Source organism: Antechinus flavipes, chromosome 2 (genome assembly GCF_016432865.1).
Source record: "Antechinus flavipes isolate AdamAnt ecotype Samford, QLD, Australia chromosome 2, AdamAnt_v2, whole genome shotgun sequence".
NCBI lineage: Eukaryota > Metazoa > Chordata > Mammalia > Dasyuromorphia > Dasyuridae > Antechinus > Antechinus flavipes.
The window spans coordinates 22643094-22662803 of record NC_067399.1 but is presented as its reverse complement, the minus strand read 5'-3'; the positions used below and the strand labels follow the sequence as shown (position 1 = coordinate 22662803).

The window sequence follows — 19710 nt, the reverse complement described above, 5'->3', positions numbered from 1 at the left end:
AGCATCCAGAGGAGCACGAGTTGAGATGGTGAAATCCCTCGCGTTCATGCCATATTAGGATTTTCCTTTCCTCCATCCCCTCATATACTTTGCATGTCCATATTTGTTGTTTGGTCATTTTTCATTTCTGTGACCCAATTTGGGGTTTTCTTGCCAGATACTGGAGTGGTTTGCCGATTCCTTCTCCAGCTCATTTTACAGAGGAGGAAACTGAGGCAAACAAGATGAGGAGACTTGCCCAGCTAGTCACCCAGCTAGTGAGTGTAAGCCAGGTTTGAACTCAGGAAGATGAGTTCTCCTGATTTCACTCCCAACTCTTATCCACAATGTCACCCAACTGCCTACATAGATGAAATAGATATGTATTTATGTGTATATATTGTCACATTGGGCTAGAAGTAAGCCCTATGAGGGTGAGAAATGTTTCATTTTTGTCCCTGTGCTTTTGTGCTCTGTGTGTAGCCCACAGTGGCTGGCATTTAATTATTAATTAGTTATATCATAGAATAATATTATTAATGATTATTCATTATAATACTTATAACCTATGATGACCGCATTAGCTCCCTGGATACCTTAGAATCAGCTGGAGTCAGAATAAGCAAAAGTCTTTGGTCTTTACTCTTGGGCTTTAGAGGTAGGAGTGAATTAAATGGAAGCAGAATCTCCGAGACCTTCCTTCTTCATCTCTCGCCCAGAAGTGACTCTGGCTGGTCTTACTCCACCCCCTAGTCCCTCCTACGATTCTCTGTATACACCAATTATCGAGCCAGCACAGGATAGTGGGAAGGGCCATTCCCCAAGCACATGCCCATAGAGTATCGGCCAATCGGTAGTTAGCCTTAAGTGCTCGGCTGTCCGACCTCAGTGCACTGACCCAAGAGTTTCAGCCCTTGACAATAACCAATCAGTTGCTTGGGAGAACGGGGAGTATTTAGCCAAGAGAAAATTCTTGTCATCTGCAAGTATTTGAACCTCAAGTGCCTTGACCAAAAAAAAAACCCCAAAAAACCTTAAATACATACTTCTTATGCAAAGATTCCACTTCACAGAGTAACGGCAAAGGATGATAAATCTCTGGACCTACTGAATGGGATCCAAAGTGATTCAGCACTTGGGAAATGACTAGGATCCACGGGTGGACTCTCCACTGGTGGCAACTACATAAAGTCAACCAATAAGTTGATAAAGAAACAACAAATAAGTCAACGAGTCATGGAGACGTGTTTACAAAAACAGTGGCGTTTATGATAATGCTGAGATAACTCATTGTCACAAGAAATTAAGAAATCGGGCCCTTACACCTTTGGGTCCCAGCCCCCTCTTCTTTCCTGTCGGGGGTAATGAAGCCAGCCCTCCCCTCCTAGGGTGAGGATCGAGTGGGACAGCCGTGGGAAAGTGCCCCGTCACCAGCCAGCGGATGGAGATGGCCATTTCTGAGGAAAAGCTCTATGTCTGCTGAAGTGACATCTCTGTAGCCCCCACGCCCCAAGGCCCCCTGGAGTTCCAAAAGCCAAGTAGGGTCCCTCTTCTCTGCCATGTTCCCTCACATATGCGAAGACAGCTGCCATGTCAAACCAGTCTCTCATCGAACCCTTTGGTCGGCCCATCAGTGCTCGCTGCCTTTGCTCATCTCCAGGGATCTGCTGCGGGAGTCAGGGGCCAGCCTTTGGTGACCGTTCTCCGTCAGGATTTAGGGCTCCGTCCCTCAGGAGTCTGTCCCCGGGCTGTGGAATTGCTTGGGGAATGAGTTACTGTCTGTATGGAGACCGTTCCCCTTCAGGGGTAGGAGTTCTTAGTGCCAGGGTGAGGTTTGGGGTCGTGGTCCCCCTCAGACTCCTCAGCCGGAGTTAGAGGCCGGACGAGCCCCCTGCGGGAGGGCCGGAGGGCCCCTGTGCTCTACTCTGGACCGGGGGGAGCCAGCCGGTGCCGGACTGGGGGCTCACGGCGCCAGTTTTCACAGTTGGAATGCAGCTGAGAGGCGTGAGAAATTATCCTTTTTTCCTCTCTAGAGGTGTGGATGTTTTCCAATCCTCACTTTCCCCCACCTTAAAGGCTCCCTTGGCGTTTCTTTTTAATTTTCTCGTTAACGAATCGCTTCATTGCTGTGTCTGCCTGGGGGACGTTACCGGGGAGACTGTGTGAGGTCAAGAAATCAGGTATATTCTCGGGGGACGCGTCCCCCCCCCACGGGGCAGCTGTTGGTTCTTCCAGGTTCTCTCTCGGTTTCCTCAGCATCCTGGGACTGTCCCCAGAGCAGGGGTCCTCAAACTACGGCCCCGGGCCAGATGCGGCAGCTGAGGACGTTTCTCCCCCTCCCCCAGGGCTATGAAGTTTCCTTATTTAAAGGCCCACAAAACAATAGTTTTTACCATAGTCCGGCCTCCAACAGTCTGAGGGACAGTGAACTGGCCCCTACTTAAAAAGTTTGAGGCCCCCTGTGCTAGACACCGCATCTCCCTACCTGTGTCCGTGCCGGTTCCTGCCGCAGAATGGAAGGTTCTGGAGGGCAGCGTGGCTTCCTTGGCTCATACTAAGCCCTCAGTTACTGAGTTCCCAGGGACTGACTTCCTGCTTTGACCTTTTTTTGGCTCCTTCCTTGTGCTTGGTCAGGTGGGGGTGGGGGTGGGCAGAGGATGATGAGTCCTGGGACGAGCAGCAGCTCCTGGGGGGGTCATTAGTCTAAATCTCCCCCTACGTTCCCTGCTCCTCCTCTCACCCCCTTTGTCTCCTCCAGGTTCCTGGGGGAAGCCCGAGTCCCGCTCCGGGATGTCCTCACCAACCCGAGTCTGGCCGCCAGCTTCAACGCCCCGCTTCTGGACACCAAGAGGCAGCCGATGGGAGTAAGTGCCGTCACCGTCGATGAGGGTCCCTCGTTAACCGTGGGGACCAGCCGTGGCCAGGGTCACCCTTGAACCTCTCTGAAGCTGGGGGGGGGGGCTTGGGTCCAAGAGCTGGTTCGGCCACTTTCCGTGCGTTTGACCGGCCGGGGAGCTTCCTTCTTCCAGCACTCGGTTTCCTCATCTGTAAATGCTGGACAAGAGGCCACCGAGGTTCCTTCCAGCCCCAGAGGCTCCGCCAGTCCCTGGGGAGTTCGGCGGTCAGAGTCCGGCTTTGCCGGGCGGGAGAGAGAGCAGCCGAGGAGAGTGGGCGGGAGCTTGGGTTGGGATGCTGGGAAACGTGCAGAGCCCACGAGCCCCGGAGGGCTCGACCCTAGGACACAAGACCCGCTCTCTAGCCAGGCCTTTACACAATAAGAACAACTAACATTTCAGTGGCTCTTTAAGTTTTGCAAAATGTTTTTACAAACATTAGTGCATTTGATCCTCACGACCACACTGAGAAATAGGTGCAACCATTATCCCCATTGTACAAATGAAGAAAAGTTTCTGAGGCTGGATTTGAACCCAGCGCTTCCCCACTCTAGAAGCGCTGTTCTCCCCACTGGGCCACTTCCTTCCGCAGCTCACTGGCCCATGGTAGATCATCCATCAGCAAGCGTGCAAGGCCAGTTCTCCAGCCCCTGGGCCACGTCCCTCCTCTGTACCAGTAATAATAGTGTGCGAGGATGAAAGGCAGGAGTCTGGCCCTGTGGAGAGAACTCCTGGGGGAGGAAGTCCTCCTCACCGGGCCGGGAGCACGGGGCCCTTCCCCTCTGCTCTAGATCGCTGGCCAGGGTCCTGAGGGCGGAAGTCTCCCAGGCAGGCTGAGTCTGAGGGAGCACTGGAGGGAGGCTCCACTCTCCATCTGCCATTTCTGTAGCGTGTGGAGTTCTCAGAGCATGAACTAGAGCTTCTTTCATTTGGTCCGTGCCGGGGACCCCCTCACTCCATCTTCATCTTCCTTTCCCATCACGCAGGGACTCCCCCCAGTTAATCCATCCCTCAGCCCTCCAGGCCTTTATCAAGCACCCGCTGTGCCCCTGGCACCGAGCGTCCCTGCCCACGGCACTTGCGGCTGTATACAAAATACAAGGGAAGCTCAGCGTCTGGGGGAATGGGGGGGAACGGGCTGGGCAGGGACACCTCTGCTCCCCGGATTTGTCCCCGGGAGCGTCCCATGGGTTGCTGCGGGTTTTTTCCTGGCTGCTTCCCTGCTTGGGTTGTCCCTCCTCCACAGCTAATTCGCCACCATCCTCCTCCTCCTGATTTAGGGAACTGTGAGTCATCTGGTCTCACCCTAATTCCCCCCTGACCCAGAGGGAAGGAGTCTATTAAAAGGCCTCTTCCATTGGCCGGAGCATTTTGTCCCCGTGAGAACACGTAGCTTCCCCTTCCCTTCCTCCCACAGGCCCCAGAGCTGCCCCCTCCCCAAACTGTCTCATCCCGTCAGAGAAGCCCCTGAAGTTTCCTTTTCAGTGAGCTAATGATCCCCTCGCAGTGGGGGGGGGGTACCCTAGTTGGGGAGGAGCCTGGCTTTCTGTCCCATTTCCCTCCTCCCTCTCCTCTCCAAAGGCAACAGCTGATGGTCTCCCAAGTTAGAAACAGGCTGTGGCTCAGGGAGGGCTCTGGAGGCAGAAGTAGCCCGGTTCAAATGGAGGGAACCCCGCTCCAAATGCCAGCTGACTCCCTGGAGGGTCTTAGACAAGTCACTTCACTTTTCCGGCCTAAGGTGCCCCTTCCAGCTCTAGAATCTGGTTTTTGGAGTCAATAGGGGGTCAATACACAGTTAGTGAGTGTCTGAGTCCTGATTCCAACACTGATGCTCCATCCACTGTGTCCCCCTCTCCTCAGCTGCTCTTTAATCTATTTTTAAAATTTATGCTCCATGAAAGAAATTTATCCAGGGAGATGAGAGGGATCAGGAGGCCTGGGTTCAAATCATGGACCTGTGGGACTTGAGGAACTTCACGTCTTGCATCTGGGTCTCTGACACGATGGTCTTTTCCAGCCTTGGCTCCTCGCTTCCTTCCCTTTGTCCGCCCTGGCTTCCCTGTGTCCCCTCCGGAGGGGGGGGGGGTAAGAAGGTTACTGGGTTAGTGAACCCAGAAAGACTTTGGTGCAAATAGAGAGGACTGGCGGGGGTAACAATCAAGGGTTCTGAGCACTCACTTCCCCATGGGGGGAGGAGTTGCCTCCTAGTTCCTCTTTTGCCTTTTGGATTTTCCCTTTTGTGGGATTTGTGCAATGATGGGGAGTCAGGTGGGGAGCGTGACACTGAGGTTTCTTGCTAAGGAAGAAGGAGAAGCCACAGTTTGGGGTCCCTGGAGAACAGACCCCCTCACACGCCTTCTCTGACCCTTTGGGGCTGCTTGAGGCATATTCTCTCCCCGCCTCCCAGGCCGGTGCTCTTCTTCATGGAGGCTTCTGGGGGCTCTGACCTCTGCTGGGGTCATGGTCACTGCCTGGAAAGACACTGGGACCCAAGGCTTATAGCCAGGACTCAGAAAATGAGAATGCCCGCTGCAGGCCCTCCTTCGTTTCCTCTGCTTTTGCTTCCTGGTCAGTCACCCCAATATGGGAGCTATATCCCCCCATGTCACTCCCTGACTCAGAGTCCCCCAGTCACCCCCCACCCATGTCACTCCCTGATCACCTTCTGCACGAGGGCCTGTTCTCCATCAGCAAACCTTATCAACTCCCTCATCAGACACAAATTGGACCTCATCTACATTCTCTCCGCCCCTTCCCCATCGAGAAGGCAAGAAAGCTGATAGTGGATGTAAGCAGAGAAAACGGCGTCAGGAATGATCTCCACCTGGAAGGGGCTCCTAGGGCTCTTGCTCACTGCGGGGCTTTGAGGAGGGGCTGCAAGGGTGCTTTGGGAGAGGGTGAGCACTTCCTGGCTGAACTATGTGGCTTCTGAGCCTCCTGTCTACTCAAAGACTTGGATTCTCAAGGTCTTGCTTCTTTTACTGGGCATCGGTCCGAAGGCCTGCTTCTTTTACCGGGGACCGGTCCGAAGGCCTGCTTCTTTTACTGGGCATCGGTCCGAAGGCCTACCTCTTTTACTGGGCACCGGTCTGAAGGCCTACCTCTTTTACCGGGCACTGGTCTGAAGGCCTACCTCTTTTACCGGGGACCGGTCCAAAGGCCTGCTTCTTTTACCAGGGACTGGTCCAAAAGCCTGCTTCTTTGACCAGAGTTCTCTTTTACTTTGCTTTCAATTTATTTCTTCCCTTAATTTCATATTAGAATCTTGGGTCCTTTTAATGAAGGGAATGAAGGCTCCAGAAAATCTGGGACAGAAAAGGGAAGTTTCCATTTGGTGGCTGGGGCGAGAAGAAGCTTTCCGGGGCATGTTTTGGGGGATGGGAACAGAAGTTGCTTCCATCTTTCCAGGCCAACTAAGCCAGAAGCTGTTGGGGCAGGGAGGGAGCTGTGCCTTCCCGCCCCTCCCTCACTCTGAGTAGATTGGACTCTGGTCATTTTACAAACGGTGGAGCCCTTGGCGGTCTCAGGGAAGTGAGATCAGTGCTGGGGAGGGGGCAGTCACCCCCAGTGGCTTGTCCAAAGTCATGAAGCAGTAGGATTTGAACCCAAGGTGATCAGATAAGATCACCAAGTGAGAGGCTCTGGAGAGAAGAAAAAGGCCAGATCTGAGGCACAAACAGGTCCAGCACCTTGCCCCGAGTCCCACAGCTAGTAAAGTTCAGAGGTGAGATCTGAGTCCAGGTCTGGAAAAAAAGGGAAAAGCTTAGAATGAATGACTAATAATTAATAATGATGCCATTCGTTTATTACGATCACAAAACAAGAGGCCAACAAATACAACCGATCTGACACCGATCTGGGGGAAAGCTAGTTCCCTTCACTGGGGACCAGGCCGAGGAGACTTCCTGGATTTCACACCTGCTGTTCCTTTCAGTTCCTCTGCTCTCTAACCTCCCAAGGCTCCTCCTGAGGCCTCTGGGATCAAACATATGTTCTTTTGCTTGGTTTTTAAAGCCTCTCCCAACAGTGCCCACCTGAATCATTTTATCCGGTATGTCAGGAAGTCAGAAGTTTAAGTGGCAATACCCTAAACCTGCCCTAAGACTGTTGGGAGCCCCCGCCTTAGTGCATGGAGCGCCGGCCCTGGAGTCGGGAGGACCCGCGTTCAAATGCTGCCTCAGATACTAATTGTGTGACACTGAGCACGTCACTTCATTCTGATTTCCTCAAAAACAAACTTTGGGACCCTTGAGCGTTCTTCCTCCTGCCCACTACGGTCTGGTCCAAGGGCCCTTCTTGCTGCTTCCTCCATATGTCACCACGCCCCTCTCTTTGTCCTGCCTGGAATATACTTCCTCCTCATTTCCTCCTTTTAGGATCCTCTACTTCCTTTTAGAGCAGCCTCCGAGAGAGCTGGAGCTCCAGAGTGCATGTGTTGTACTTAGAGCTGAGCTCAGATCTGCCTCGGATACTTACAGGGTGAAGGAGCCTGAACAAGTTACCCAACCTCTCTCCGTCTCGGTTTCCTCTTCTATAAAATGACAATAATTTTACCTCGAGACAATCACAGCACCTGCTTTCCAGAATGGTTTTGAGGATCCGATGTGATCATTTTTGTCAAGTTCTTTGCTCAGTATCCGATATGTAGTAGGTGCTTAATAAATGCCCTTTCTTTCCCCAAATGCTTCCTTCTTCTACCTGGAGCCTTTTGGGGACCCTCCAGCTTCTCAGGCTTTTGTTCTTCATATTACCTTGTCTAGGGGCAGCACAGTGGATAGAGTGCTGATCCCGAATCTGGCCTCAGACACTTAACACTTCCTGGCTGTGTGATCTTGGGCAAGTCACTTAACCCAATTGCCTAAAACCATCACCTTGTCTTTTGTGTTTATACCCTGTCTGTTGTTGCAGACGCGTTGCCCATGCAGGTGTGGTCTCCCTGCTTTTAGATGGAAGCTCCTGGAGAGCAGGGGCTGTTTCACTTCCGCTTTCCTAGGTACAGCACAGCGCCTGGCACACAGTAGGTCTTTAATCAGGAACTGATTCAGAAGAGCTGTGTTCTCAGAGGGGCGAGTGCACCCCCCCCCCCATCAGGGCTTCCCCAGGGCCGACAGGCTGTACTTACAGGTCATGCAGGCGTCATCCAGCGCGACCCCTTCATTTTACAGAAACTGAGGCCCAGAGAGGGAGGGTGGCTGCCACAGGTGGAGAGCTCACCAGCCTGGTACACAATAAGCGCTTAATATGTGCTTACTGACTGACTGACGAACTCGGGGCTCTGGTTCCAGCTGCGGTTTCCCCTTTATCCCTTCCTGCCTCTTGTGATCTTTCCTCCCCTTCATCTCTGGGGACCTTTCAGGTGTCCCGTCTCTCTCCGGCTCGTTTCCTCCCCATCCACTCTATGGCGTCCGCATCATTTCTTCCCTAATTATGTTAAACCGTCTCAGAAAGTGAAAGGCAGGTGGTGCCGGACTTGGGTGGTCACTGGGCGACATCTAGTGGTGGCTTTGACGGTTGCAGCGGATGAACCTCTTGCTGACCTTGCTCGGCTCCAACTTCCTACTTCCCCGATTTACAGGATTTCAGGGGATTTAAAGGTGGGAGGGGCCTCGGGGCTGTCTGGCTCATTTTTCAGAGAGGGGAAGCCCGGACAATAAGGGCAGGGCCAGAAGGACGGCCGAGACGGCCAGCTGAGAAACTGCTGCCACGGGCACGGCTTCTGGCCTCAGTTTCCCCTTCTGTAAAAAGGAAAGGGACTGGAGCAGAATAACGGGGCTTCCGAGCTTTCTGAAAACAATCGCAGGAGGCCGCTGGTCCCCGGGCATCTCCTGAGTGATGACTGTGTGCCAGCCACTGCCCGCTGGGGCCAGAAGGAGGCCGGGACTTGCCCGCCCTCGAGGAGCATCCGGCCTAGCCAGCGGCCTGCGGTCCTCGTTCTCCTTGTGAGCGTCTACGCTTTATTTTACGAGTTTAAGCACATTCTTCCGAAAAAGGGCCCCCGGCCCCCCCCAGACCCGAAGGGGGGCCGGGCCACAGGATAGTCTAGAACCAAGGCCTGTTTCGTGATCTTGTGAAAGAAGCTTTCAAATAAAAGTGGGTCCCGACTTTCCAGCTGTCACTCATCGAGCTCTGTGATAGCTACTACAACGGCTTGCCTTCGATCTTCCCTCCAGTCCGGGGCTTTTCCACAGAGTCCGTCTTCTCACTAAGGGGCCGGAACAGTCAGGATTCAGCCTTCCAGGAACAGCCTAAATTCATTTCTCTGAAGTAGTGATTGATTTGCTCTCTCTGCCGTCCAAGGGACTCTCAGAAATCCTCGCCAGCACCACTGGAAAGTCTCGGTTCTGGGGCCCTCTGTAGTCCCGCTCTCACGGACACGTTGCCACGGGAAAATCGGCAGCTTTGGCAATAGGGACTCCTCACAGGGGATGGCTCGGCTCCTCCGGACGCTGTCCGGATTTCCCGAAGCTTTCCTTCCCGGGAGCGAGCATCTTTTCCTTTCACGGCTGCGGCCGAGTTTGTGGCGGTCTTTGAGCTCAAGAACCTAAAATCTGACTTCCATTTCTCCTCCCTCAATAACTAGACAGAAAATCGCAGGACCGATTGCTAAGATCTTAGGTCGTTGTTTGTTTTTGACATTAAGCTTTACACCAGCTTCCACACTGTCCCCTTTCGCCCTCATCTAAAGACGCCTTCGTTCTTCTACACTTTTTGCCACCAGAGAGAGATCCTCTCAGTCTGAGGTGTTTGTGATTTCTCCCAGAATCCTTCCTTCTGGCTTCTGATTCAACCAGGCTGATGCTTTGTATTATGTGCTCTGCATGTAAGTTAAATCAATAAGGTGACGATGAAAAAATAAAAACCGGGGTCCCGACATGGTGAGTGTGCGGTTGGTCGGATGAGTTCCCCCTCCCTCTTTTAAAAACTTCATTACGAGGCGAGGCTGTTCTGCTGAGGGAGAGGGAGGCGAGAATGTACAAGGTGCCCCCAAATCTTAGAGCAGTCGGACACTAGACTTCTGGGAAAGCCCATGTGGAAAAGCGAACGGGAGATGAGCACAAAAGGCACAAATAAAAACAGTCTTCCTCTTCTGACCTCATCAAAGGGACCTTCATGTATACACTGTCCCTCCCAGAAAGCCCGATTCCTGATCCTTCTATCCTCTATGCCTTTCCTTCTTCTCTTAGAACCCTTTTCTCAATTCAGGGCTGTGCCACCTCCTCCAGGAAGCCTGCCCTGATACCCCTTGGTCTAACTATTCTTCTCTCTTCTTGAATTTGGTTGCGTTTATTTTTGTGTCCAGTGGTGTGCTGGAAAAGGTTTAACAAGTGACTGAAAAAAAAAAACCAGAACAAAACAACTGTATACTGGATGTGCCACCTAGTGTAATGCTTGGTATATAGTAGGGGCTTAATCAGTGCTTATGGGATTGGATAGAATTCTGCAGAATTTGTAATCTTGGCATCTAGTAAGTAGTTATTGGATAGAATTCTACTGTAGCTGTAACCTTGGTACCTAAAATAATGATTAGCCCACAGTGGGTGCTTAATCAATGCTCATTGGACAGAATTCTACTATATTTGCAGCCTTGGTACCTAGCCCACAATGGGTATTTAATTAATTAATGTTCAATGGATAGAATTCTTCTGTATCTGTAACCTTGTTATCTAGAATAATGATTAGCACACAGTAGGTGCTTAATCAATGCTCATTGTATCCAATGAGATACAGAATTCTTCTCTATCTGTAACCTTGATACTTAGTATATTGATTGGCCCACAGTGGGTGTTTAATCAATGCTCATTGGATAGAATTCTTCTGTATCTGTAACCTTGGTACCTAGACTAATGATTAGCACACAGTAGGTGCTTAATCAATGCCCATTGTATCCAATGAGATACAGAATTCTTCTGTATCTGTAACCTTGATACTTAGTATATTGATTGGCCCACAGTGGGTGTTTAATCAATGCTCATTGGATAGAATTCTTCTGTATCTGTAACCTTGGTACCTAGAATAATGATTAGCACATAGTAGGTGCTTAATCAATGCTCATCGTATGTGCGTCTGTAACTTTGGTCCCTAGAACAATGGCTGGCATACAGTGGGTGTTTAATGATTTCTTGTTGATAAGTTGTGAGGAACAAACGTCCTAAAGTCTCTGAGGAGCTCTGCAAACCTTCGAACATCCCAACAAGCTCTTGAGGGATCCAAATCGGCTTCTTTCGTTTGAATGGGATTGGTTTCCGCAGTTGTTTATTAAGCACTGGGCGCTTTCTGCCTTTCCCCCAGACCTCCTCGGGCCTCTCTCTAGGGCTGGCGATGGGGGCACATTGGGGTGGGGGCTGTGACATGGGCCGCGGTGACCCCTCTCTCCCTCTCTCTCCCAGGCGTCCTTGGTGCTGCAGGCCTCCTACCTCCCTCCTCCTGGAGCTGCCCCCCTGTTCCCTCCCCCCACCCCGCAGGACGCCTCTCCTTCCCTGACCGAGATGGACGTGAGTGCCGGTAAGGATCCCTTCTCAGGACACCCAGTGAGCCCCCAGACTCCCCGCTGCTTCCCGGGCTGGGACAGGCTCTGGCGGGGGAGGTCCGGAGCCCACCGTGGTCCAAGAAAAGGGACTGGGCGGCCGCCCCTCAGTGGGGGGCGTGGATCGAAGGGAAGAAGCTGGGAGTTCTTACTCTGCAACGGCCACTGCTTCATTATTGGCCAAGGTCTGGGATTAGCTGGGGGCACTGGCCGAGTGGGAATCCCTCGTTCTGCTGGGCAGAGGGGAGCCGCTTCTTGTCTCGGAGCAGCCCGGGCTGAGGTCATCCCCTCCCTGCAGAGGCCTCGGCCACACAGGCTCAGAGAAGGGATTGGAACTCGGAGCCTCCTCATTGAAAGGCCCTTCTCTAACCACTAGGCAGCACGGCCTCCCCCATTACAGGCGGGGCCAGACAGGCTCATGCTCTCATATCACCCTTGTCTCCTTGGATGACAAGCACTCGCGTGTGCTCACTTCTGAGCCCCGGTGACTCCTTAGAGGGAAGGCTGGACTTGGGTCTGGATCGCCCCTCTTAGGGCTTTCTTGCTGGGCAATTCTGGGGAAATTCCTTGGTCTCTAATACCTCAAGCTCCTCATCTGTAAAATGGGTCGATCCTTGAAATGGGCTGCTGCCAGGCTCACCTAGAGCGTGGGCTCCCTGTTACTGGGATGACTGCAGCAGAGGCCAGTGCCCGCTTTCTGGGGACGGGGGGAGGGGTTGTTAGGGAGGGAATGGCCTTCCTATGGTAGTACATTACACAGCCAGCGTTGGGAGAGCCATAGAGTGGCCAGGCAGAGGGTTCTGGGTCCAGGGCCTGCCTTTGACTCCCTAAGCGGCTCGCTACCCCCCTCCCCTCCCCCCACCTGTGCCTCTCCAAGGCCCGGAGTTTCAGGCAGAGCCACTGGTTTGCTTTGCTGGAGGGAGTTTCCATACCAGAAGGTCCCTGAGTTGATGAAATTACAGGAGAATAAAGCAAACCACGCCCCAAGTAATCATTCAAACTGGAGGAGCCGGAGGGTGCAGGTTCAGGAAAGAGCTAAGTCCTAGCAGATGCTGGAGGCCACAAGGCCCGGGATCGAGCCCCATCCTCGCTTCTGCAGCCTTGCCCCTTGGGGCCCTGCTCCCGTGACTAGAGAAGGCCACAAGAAGGGCTCCGTGCTCTCTCCTCCTGACATGATCCGGGAGGATCTGGCTCTTCCAGGGGTTACAGAGCTCTACTATTCTAGCCTTTAGTCCTCACAGCAGCCCTGGGAAGTGGGTGTGATCACCATCCCCCTTTTATAGATGGGGAAACAGAGGCAGAGAGGAAGTGGGTGTGATCACTATCCCCATTTTATAGATGGGGAAACAGAGGCAGAGAGGTTAAGTTACCAACTGATAGGTCAGAGGCAGAATTCTAATACCGATCTTTTTTGGTTCCGATTCAGCGGGTGGCTTTGTGGGTCTGCATTCAGAGTCAGGAAGACCTGTCAAATCTAGCCTTAGACACCTACCAGCAAGTCACTTACCCGCTTTCTGCCTCAGTTTCTCCATCTGTAAATTGGGTTGATAATACTAGCACCCATCCCAGGGTGGCTGCGAAGATGAAAGAGATGATATTGTAACGTGCCCGACGCATGGGAAGTTCTCCATGGGAAGTTGGCTGACTTCATGTTAATGATACCTTAATTTCCCAGTTCTTCCCCTCTCCCGTCAGTTACCCAAACAGAAAGGATTCAGGACACAGAGACAAAGAGCAGGTGGGTAGAGAGGCCGCGCTTCAGACCATTGGGACGGAGCTGCAGGACTCCCCCCCACCCCCGAGTCCCCCCTCAGCAGAGAGCCGGGAGCCTCGTTTTCTCCGATCTTTCCCGGGCCAAGCTCGGCCATAGAAATGGAAATATACACGTGGATACGCACACACACGTTTTGTTAGAGCAGCTGCAGGCACAGGGAATGTGGGACTTGGAGTCAGGAGGACCTGAGTTCAAATCTGATCTCAGACACGTAGAAGCCGCATGACCCTGGCCCAGTCAGTTAACCCAGGCTGCCTCAGTTTCCTGATCTGTAAAATGAGCTAGAGAAGGACATGGCCAACCGGTCCAGGATCTTTGCCGAGAAAACCCCTAAATGGGGTCACGGAGAGTCAGACGTGACTGGCAAACATTCTGTTGTTACTATTCTTTGCATTTAAAATTTTACCAACTTTTATGAAGCTTCTAATGATGTTTACGAAGTACTTTGATGGGCATTGGGGTGGGAAAGAGAGAGAGACAGAGACAGAGATGGAGAGACAGAGACAGAGAGAGAGAGACAGAGAGAAAGATAGAGATAGAGAGAGAGAGAGACAGAGAGAGAGAGACAGAGAGAGACAGAGACAGAGAGACAGAGAGAGAGAGGCAGAGACAGAGAGAGACAGAGACAGAGAGAGAGAGACAGAGAGAGAGATAGAGAGAGAGAGACAGACAGAGACAGAGACAGAGAGACAGAGAGACAGAGAGAGACAGAGACAGACACACAGAGAGAGACAGAGACACACACACACAGAGACAGAGAGACAGAGACAGAGACAGAGAGAGAGAGACAGAGAGAGAGAGAAAGAGAGACAGACAGAGACAGACAGAGACAGACAGAGAGACAGAGAGACACAGAGAGAGAGACAGAGACAGAGACACACACACACAGAGACGGAGAGAGAGAGACAGAGACAGAGAGAGAGAGACAGAGATGGAGAGAGAGAGACAGAGAGAGTGAGAGAGAGAGACAGAGAGAGAGGGAGAGAGAGAGAAAGACAGAGAGACAGAGAGATACACAGAGAATGGAAGTGTGTGTGTGTGTGTGTTGTGTGTGTGTGTGTGTGTGTGGTGTGTGTGTGTCTTGCACAGGCACATGAGACATAAAAGCCTCCCAGAGCTCCTGTGGAATCTCTCCACGGGACAGAAATGACCACTCCTGGATAAAAGGAACTCCCATATGAGAAAGCTCCCTCCTCCACGCCAGCTAGCCCCTCCTTTCCAGCCCATGACCTTAGAGGCCTTGGCTGGGCGGCGCCCGCAGCGGGCTCGGGTCCGGCCGGAGTCCGGCGCTCCCGGCTCTGAGCCCGGCTCCCGGGTCACTTGGCCGGTCCGCTCTTTGTACGACCTGGAACATGGCCGGGGCCGGGTGCTGCTTGAGGTGTGAAGGAGGGGGACGGATCCCGGAGGGCTTCTGGGAGGAGCCGCAGGCACTTGTGGCGCCCCCCGAGGGCCGGGGGCTCTGCTCAGGGCTGGGGGCGCAAAGACCCGCTCCTGTCCCTGAGAAGCTCGCAGCCTGAGGGGGCGGGACAAGCCGGGCACCGGCCGGCCGGAGGCGGTGGGGGGAGGGCCCAGAATTAGGGGGGTGAGAGAAGGCTTCCTCTGGAAAGAAGACTTTTCCTGGGCGTCAGAGGACGGGGAGGGCGGGTCGGACAGCGGGAGGACGCGGGGGAGGGCCGGCCGGACAGCGGGAGGACGCGGGGGAGGGCCGGCCGGACAGCGGGAGAACCCGATTTTTCCGGCCGGGGCGGGATGGGACAAATAGCGGCCCCGGGAACTTTCCGGAGAAATCCTCGCTTCTTAGCTGACTCTGAAGCCCGGGAGCCGGGCGGGAGTCATCAGGGGGGCTTCCCGGAGGCGGCAGACTTCCCGCCGGATTTGGAAGGAGGGAGGGCGGAGGCGGGCCGGCTCGGGTCCCCGGCCTTCAGCCGCACCCTGGGGGGCTGCGCCCCGCCTTGTGCTAGGTGTGGGCCCGGAGGAGACATGGTCCCTGCTGAGCGAAAGCACCGTGGACACGCGCTACTCGGGGAAGAAGTGGCCGGCGCCCGCGGGTGAGAGAGGAGCCTGCCCCGCCCCCACCGCCTTCTCCGCCCCGTAACTCCTCACTCCCCGGCTCCGGGTCGCGCGCGCCAGGGGCGGGCCGGGCCATCTCACCTTCTGTCTGCTAACTCTCGGCTCCTCCGAAGTTCCCGCTGCGGAAGCGCCTCCTCTCCTGCTCTCTCTCCGTGGGCCACGGGATGGCGGGGTGGGGGAGGGGGGAGAAGGGGGGGCGCCGCCCCGAGGTGAGGGGGCCGGCGGGCCGCCTCTCACACCCTCCCTCTCTCCCTGCCGGCGGCCGGCCAGACACGGGGGGAGAGGAGGACGTGGAAGACCAGGGGCTCACGGGAGACGAGAGGGAGCCCTCTCCGGACAAGGGCGCTCCCCCCGGGCTCGGGGGGCCGGCGGCCCACAAGAAGCTTCCCCCCCACCCGCCGGCGCATCCCGCGGGGCTCAAGAGGAAGAGGGGCCCGGCCAAGAAGCTGCTGTCCGACAAGCCTCAGGACTTCCAGGTGAGGGAGGGGCTGTCTGTGTGTGTGTGTGCGCCTGTCTGTCTGCCTGTCTATCTGTTTGCCTGCATGTCTGTCTGCCTGTCTGTCTCCCTATCTGTCTGCCTGTCTATCTGTCTGTCTGCCTGCCTATGTGTCTGTCTGCCGGCCTATGTGTCTGTCTGCCTGTCTATCTGTCTCCCTGTCTGTCTGCCTGCCTGTCTGCTTGTCTGTCTATGTATCTGCCTGTCTGTCTGCCTGCCTGTCTATCTGCCTGTCTGCCTGTCTATCTGTCTGTCTGCCTGCCAGTTTGCTTGTCTGTCTATGTATCTGCCTGTCTGTCTATTTGTCTGCCTGTCTGTCTCCCTATCTGTCTGCCTGTCTGCCTGTCTATCTGTCTGTCTGCCTGTCTGTCTCCCTATCTGCCTGTCTGCTTGTCTGTCTATGTGTCTGTCTGCCTGTCTGTCTGCCTGTCTCCCTGTCTGCCTGCTAGTCTGCTTGTCTGTCTATGTGTCTGCCTGCCTGCCTGCCTATTTTTCTGCCTGTCTGTGTTTCTCCATCGATCCCCTTTTTCTGTTTTTCTCATGGCCCATCAGCAGCTGCTCATACACCCAGTACATACAAAACCTGCCAGAGACAAGGAAACGTCTTTATTAAATGTAACAGTTACACGTGTATATTACAATGTATCTCATACTGGAAACCACAGCCAAATGCGGGTTTTCGTTACTGTTGTAGGCCTTAGGTCTTAATAATTAGCATTTTGGCTGGGAGAAGGATGGCTCCGTGGAGTTGGAGTCACCGAGCACGGGCTTGTCTGCTGTCTCCGCCCAAAGCTTATCTTTCCATCCCGGCAGCGCCCGTTCAGCCAATGCTTTAAGAAAGGTCTGCAAGCAGTTTTCGCATCTTAACTGAAGGAGGTGGTATTATTATCCCATTTTGCAGATGAGGAAACTGAGTCTCAGAGAGGTTAAGGGACAGATGGCCAGGAGGTCAGATGCTAGATTTAGAGCTGGCACAGTCTCTGAGGTGACTGAGTCTGACCCCTTTGTGGTATAGATGAGGAGCCTGTGTCCACAGAGGTGACATGATTTGCTCAAGAACACACAGGGGAGAGCTGGGATGGGAACCCAGACCCTCTGACTCTGCATCCATTCAATGAAATTTAAGTCGACTAGCATTGAGTGTGGTGTGGTTCTGAGGGTGCCAGGCTTTGTGGTGGGCGCTAGCATGAAAAGACACAAATGAAACTAGCCCTTGTTCTAAATGAGCAGGAAGCAAATATGGAGAAAGTCACTGGGGTGGGGGAGGGATTCTAGCAAGAGAATCACAGGAAAGGCCTCCTTGAGGGTGGGTGTTGAGCTCAGTCCTGAGGAGATCAAGGGACAAGAGGTAGCAATGGGGGGGTGTCAGGCTTGGGAAATGAGCAGGAAGAAGGAGACACCCCCAAATGTGAGATGGGTGCACAGGAGGGAGTGAGATCCCCATCACCAGAGGGCTACAACTGAGGCTGGATGGCCCCCTGGTGAGAATACTATTCCTCCCTTCCTCCCTCCCTTTCTTCCTTCCTCTCTCCCTCCTTCCCTTCCTTCCTTCCTTCCTTCCTTCCTTCCTTCCTTCCTTCCTTCCTTCCTCCTTCCTTCCTTCCTTCCTCCTTCCTCCCTTCCTCCTTCCTTCCTTCCTTCCTTCCTCCCTTCCTCCCTTTCTCCCTTCCTCCCTCCCTCCCTCCCTCCATCCCTCCCTCCTTCTTTCCTTCCTTTCTTCCTTCCTTCCTTCTTTCTTTCCTTCCTTCCTCCCTCCCTCCCTCCCTCCTTCCCTCCTTTCATCCTTCCCTCTCTTCCATCCTTCCCTCCCTCCATCCCTCCATTCATCTGTCTATTTATCCATCTTTCTATTGGTCTGTTCTGCTCATCTGCTGTCCCTCAATCCATCCATCTATCTTTCTGTGTCTATATCCATCTATTAATTTATCCATACCTAGCTATCTGTCTATCTATCCATCCATCCATCCATCCATTTTTCTATGTCTATTTGTCCATTTATTTACATTTATCCTTCTCTATTTAGCTCTACCCATTCATATCTACCATTCCATATCTGTCAAATATCCAAATCTCATTCTCTCTCTCCTTCCCAAGAAATCTACCCATTCACAGATGTGCGCTGTTTTTCTGCAAGCTAATATGCTCGCAAAGCACGTTATTTTAAGGGAGCCAATGACAAGTCATTATGGTGAAGCTAAGAATCCCTCCTGCTCCTGAAAATGGCAACAAATAACAAAATAACCCTCCTTTCTGTCCCCTGTCATGTCACGCCTCTGAATTTCCATTTCCTCTTGTCTAACTTGGAGTGGAGCAGGAAAGAGAGGGATGGTAGCACTTGATTTTCAGCTTTCTTTCCCCTGCTGACAGTCTCTGATTCTCTAACTAGCTGAGGGAGAGAGACCCAGTATAGTCACAAGATTTGCAAAAGTCCCGTGAGAAAAAAGTTCTGGGTCATTTAATAATTTTGTACTTAAAAAACAATTATTATTGATAAACTGTGTAAACATTACCAGACATTAAAACAATCATTTTGTTTCTTTCCAAACTTTAGAAACTAAGCTGTTCTTGAGATATAGTTTTCCTAATTTTTAATATTTCTAACATTTAATGTTCATTTTCATGGAAGTAATGGTACCATATTAACGTCTCCGGGACTACTCTCGCTAAGGCCCACTTGTGTTTTAATGACAGAAGGCCGAAGGCCAAAAGCTTGATCAATATTCTTTCCCTGTCTGTTTTGGATTATGATTCCTTTAGGCTAGGGTCTTATTATAGATCGCTTGGTCTCATCACTTATCCAGAACCACTAAGTTTCAGAAATATCAGTGATCTTGGAGAAAGGAGTATGTTGTTAATTATTTTATCCTTAACTCTTCTTCTAATGACCTTTGGGATCGTTCAAGCTTTGACTTTTAGGGGAACTTTTATTTTTTCTCTTAAATTATTTTTTATTAAAGCTTTTTGTTTTCAAAACATATGGACGGCTAATTTTTTTTTTAACGCTGACCCTGGCAGAGCCTTGTGTTTCAGATTTTCTCCTCCATAGATGGCAAACAATCCAATATATGTTAAACATGTTAAAATAGAGGTTAAATCCAATATATGGAAATATATTTATACAGTTCTCTTGCCGCATAAGAAAAAGCAGATCAAAAAGAAAAGAAAACGAATAAGAAAACAAAATGCGAGCGAACAACAACAAAAAGAGTGAGAATGTTACGTTGTGATCCGCACACAGGGCACTGTAGGTTCTTGAAAGTGTTTTGTCTCAGAGAATGTCTTTCCTTTCTTCCTGTTTCCCCTTCCCCATCTTGGGCTGTCTCCCTGGCTCCCTGTGACCTCTCCCTCTGCTTGCAGATCAGGGTCCAAGTGGTAGAGGGGCGCCAGTTACCCGGGGTCAACATCCGGCCGGTGGTCAAGGTCACGGCCGCTGGGCAGACCAAGCGAACGAGAATCCGCAAAGGCAACAGCCCGGTCTTTGACGAGGTAAGCGACCCGGGGGGTCTTCTCTCACGGTGGAGGTGGGAGAGATTTCCCCACTGCTGTTTGTATTTATGTGCTGAGACTGTCTCTCCAGAGCTGGAGTCCTTTCTGATGAGGAGTCTTAGCCTTGACTTTGAACCCTAGCTCTTTCATAACTGGATTTTCTGCAGCTCTTAAGGACACTTTCCACGACAAAAATAAGAGCTGTTGTAGCCAAAATGATAAACAAATAAGATCATCAAAAGCCTCATCACCCAGCGGCCGCCCCTTGGCGAGAGGCTGCCTTCATCTCACTCCCCATGAAGCCCGGAGGGAGGGTGGATGCTCATTTATATGGGGCCCTGCCAGAGCCCACTCGTCACTGGGCGTAGCTTGGAGAGCCTGGACGTCCTTCCTCGCTTCAGTATAGAATTAGAAGAAGTTTCAGTCCTGGGTCAGGCAGGCCCGAGTTCAAATCTTATACGTGAAATCATTTAACTTTTTAAGCCTC

The 19710-nt window shown here is 52.5% G+C and overlaps 1 protein-coding gene across 22 annotated transcripts in view; it reads left to right on the top strand.

The window, feature by feature from the left end:
- Positions 1–19710, top strand: part of DYSF (dysferlin) — a 225227-nt gene that overhangs the window by 68765 nt on the left and 136752 nt on the right. For 12 of the 22 annotated variants that reach the window (XM_051974284.1, XM_051974304.1, XM_051974306.1 and 9 more), the window contains exons 4-8: positions 2738–2843; positions 11261–11375; positions 15133–15219; positions 15512–15717; positions 19095–19223. In XM_051974284.1, the coding sequence (XP_051830244.1) occupies positions 2738–2843; positions 11261–11375; positions 15133–15219; positions 15512–15717; positions 19095–19223 (643 nt within the window). The remainder of the gene's footprint in view (positions 1–2737; positions 2844–11260; positions 11376–15132; positions 15220–15511; positions 15718–19094; positions 19224–19710) is intronic. The other 10 variants (XM_051974291.1, XM_051974297.1, XM_051974294.1 and 7 more) reach the window with 1 other exon arrangement.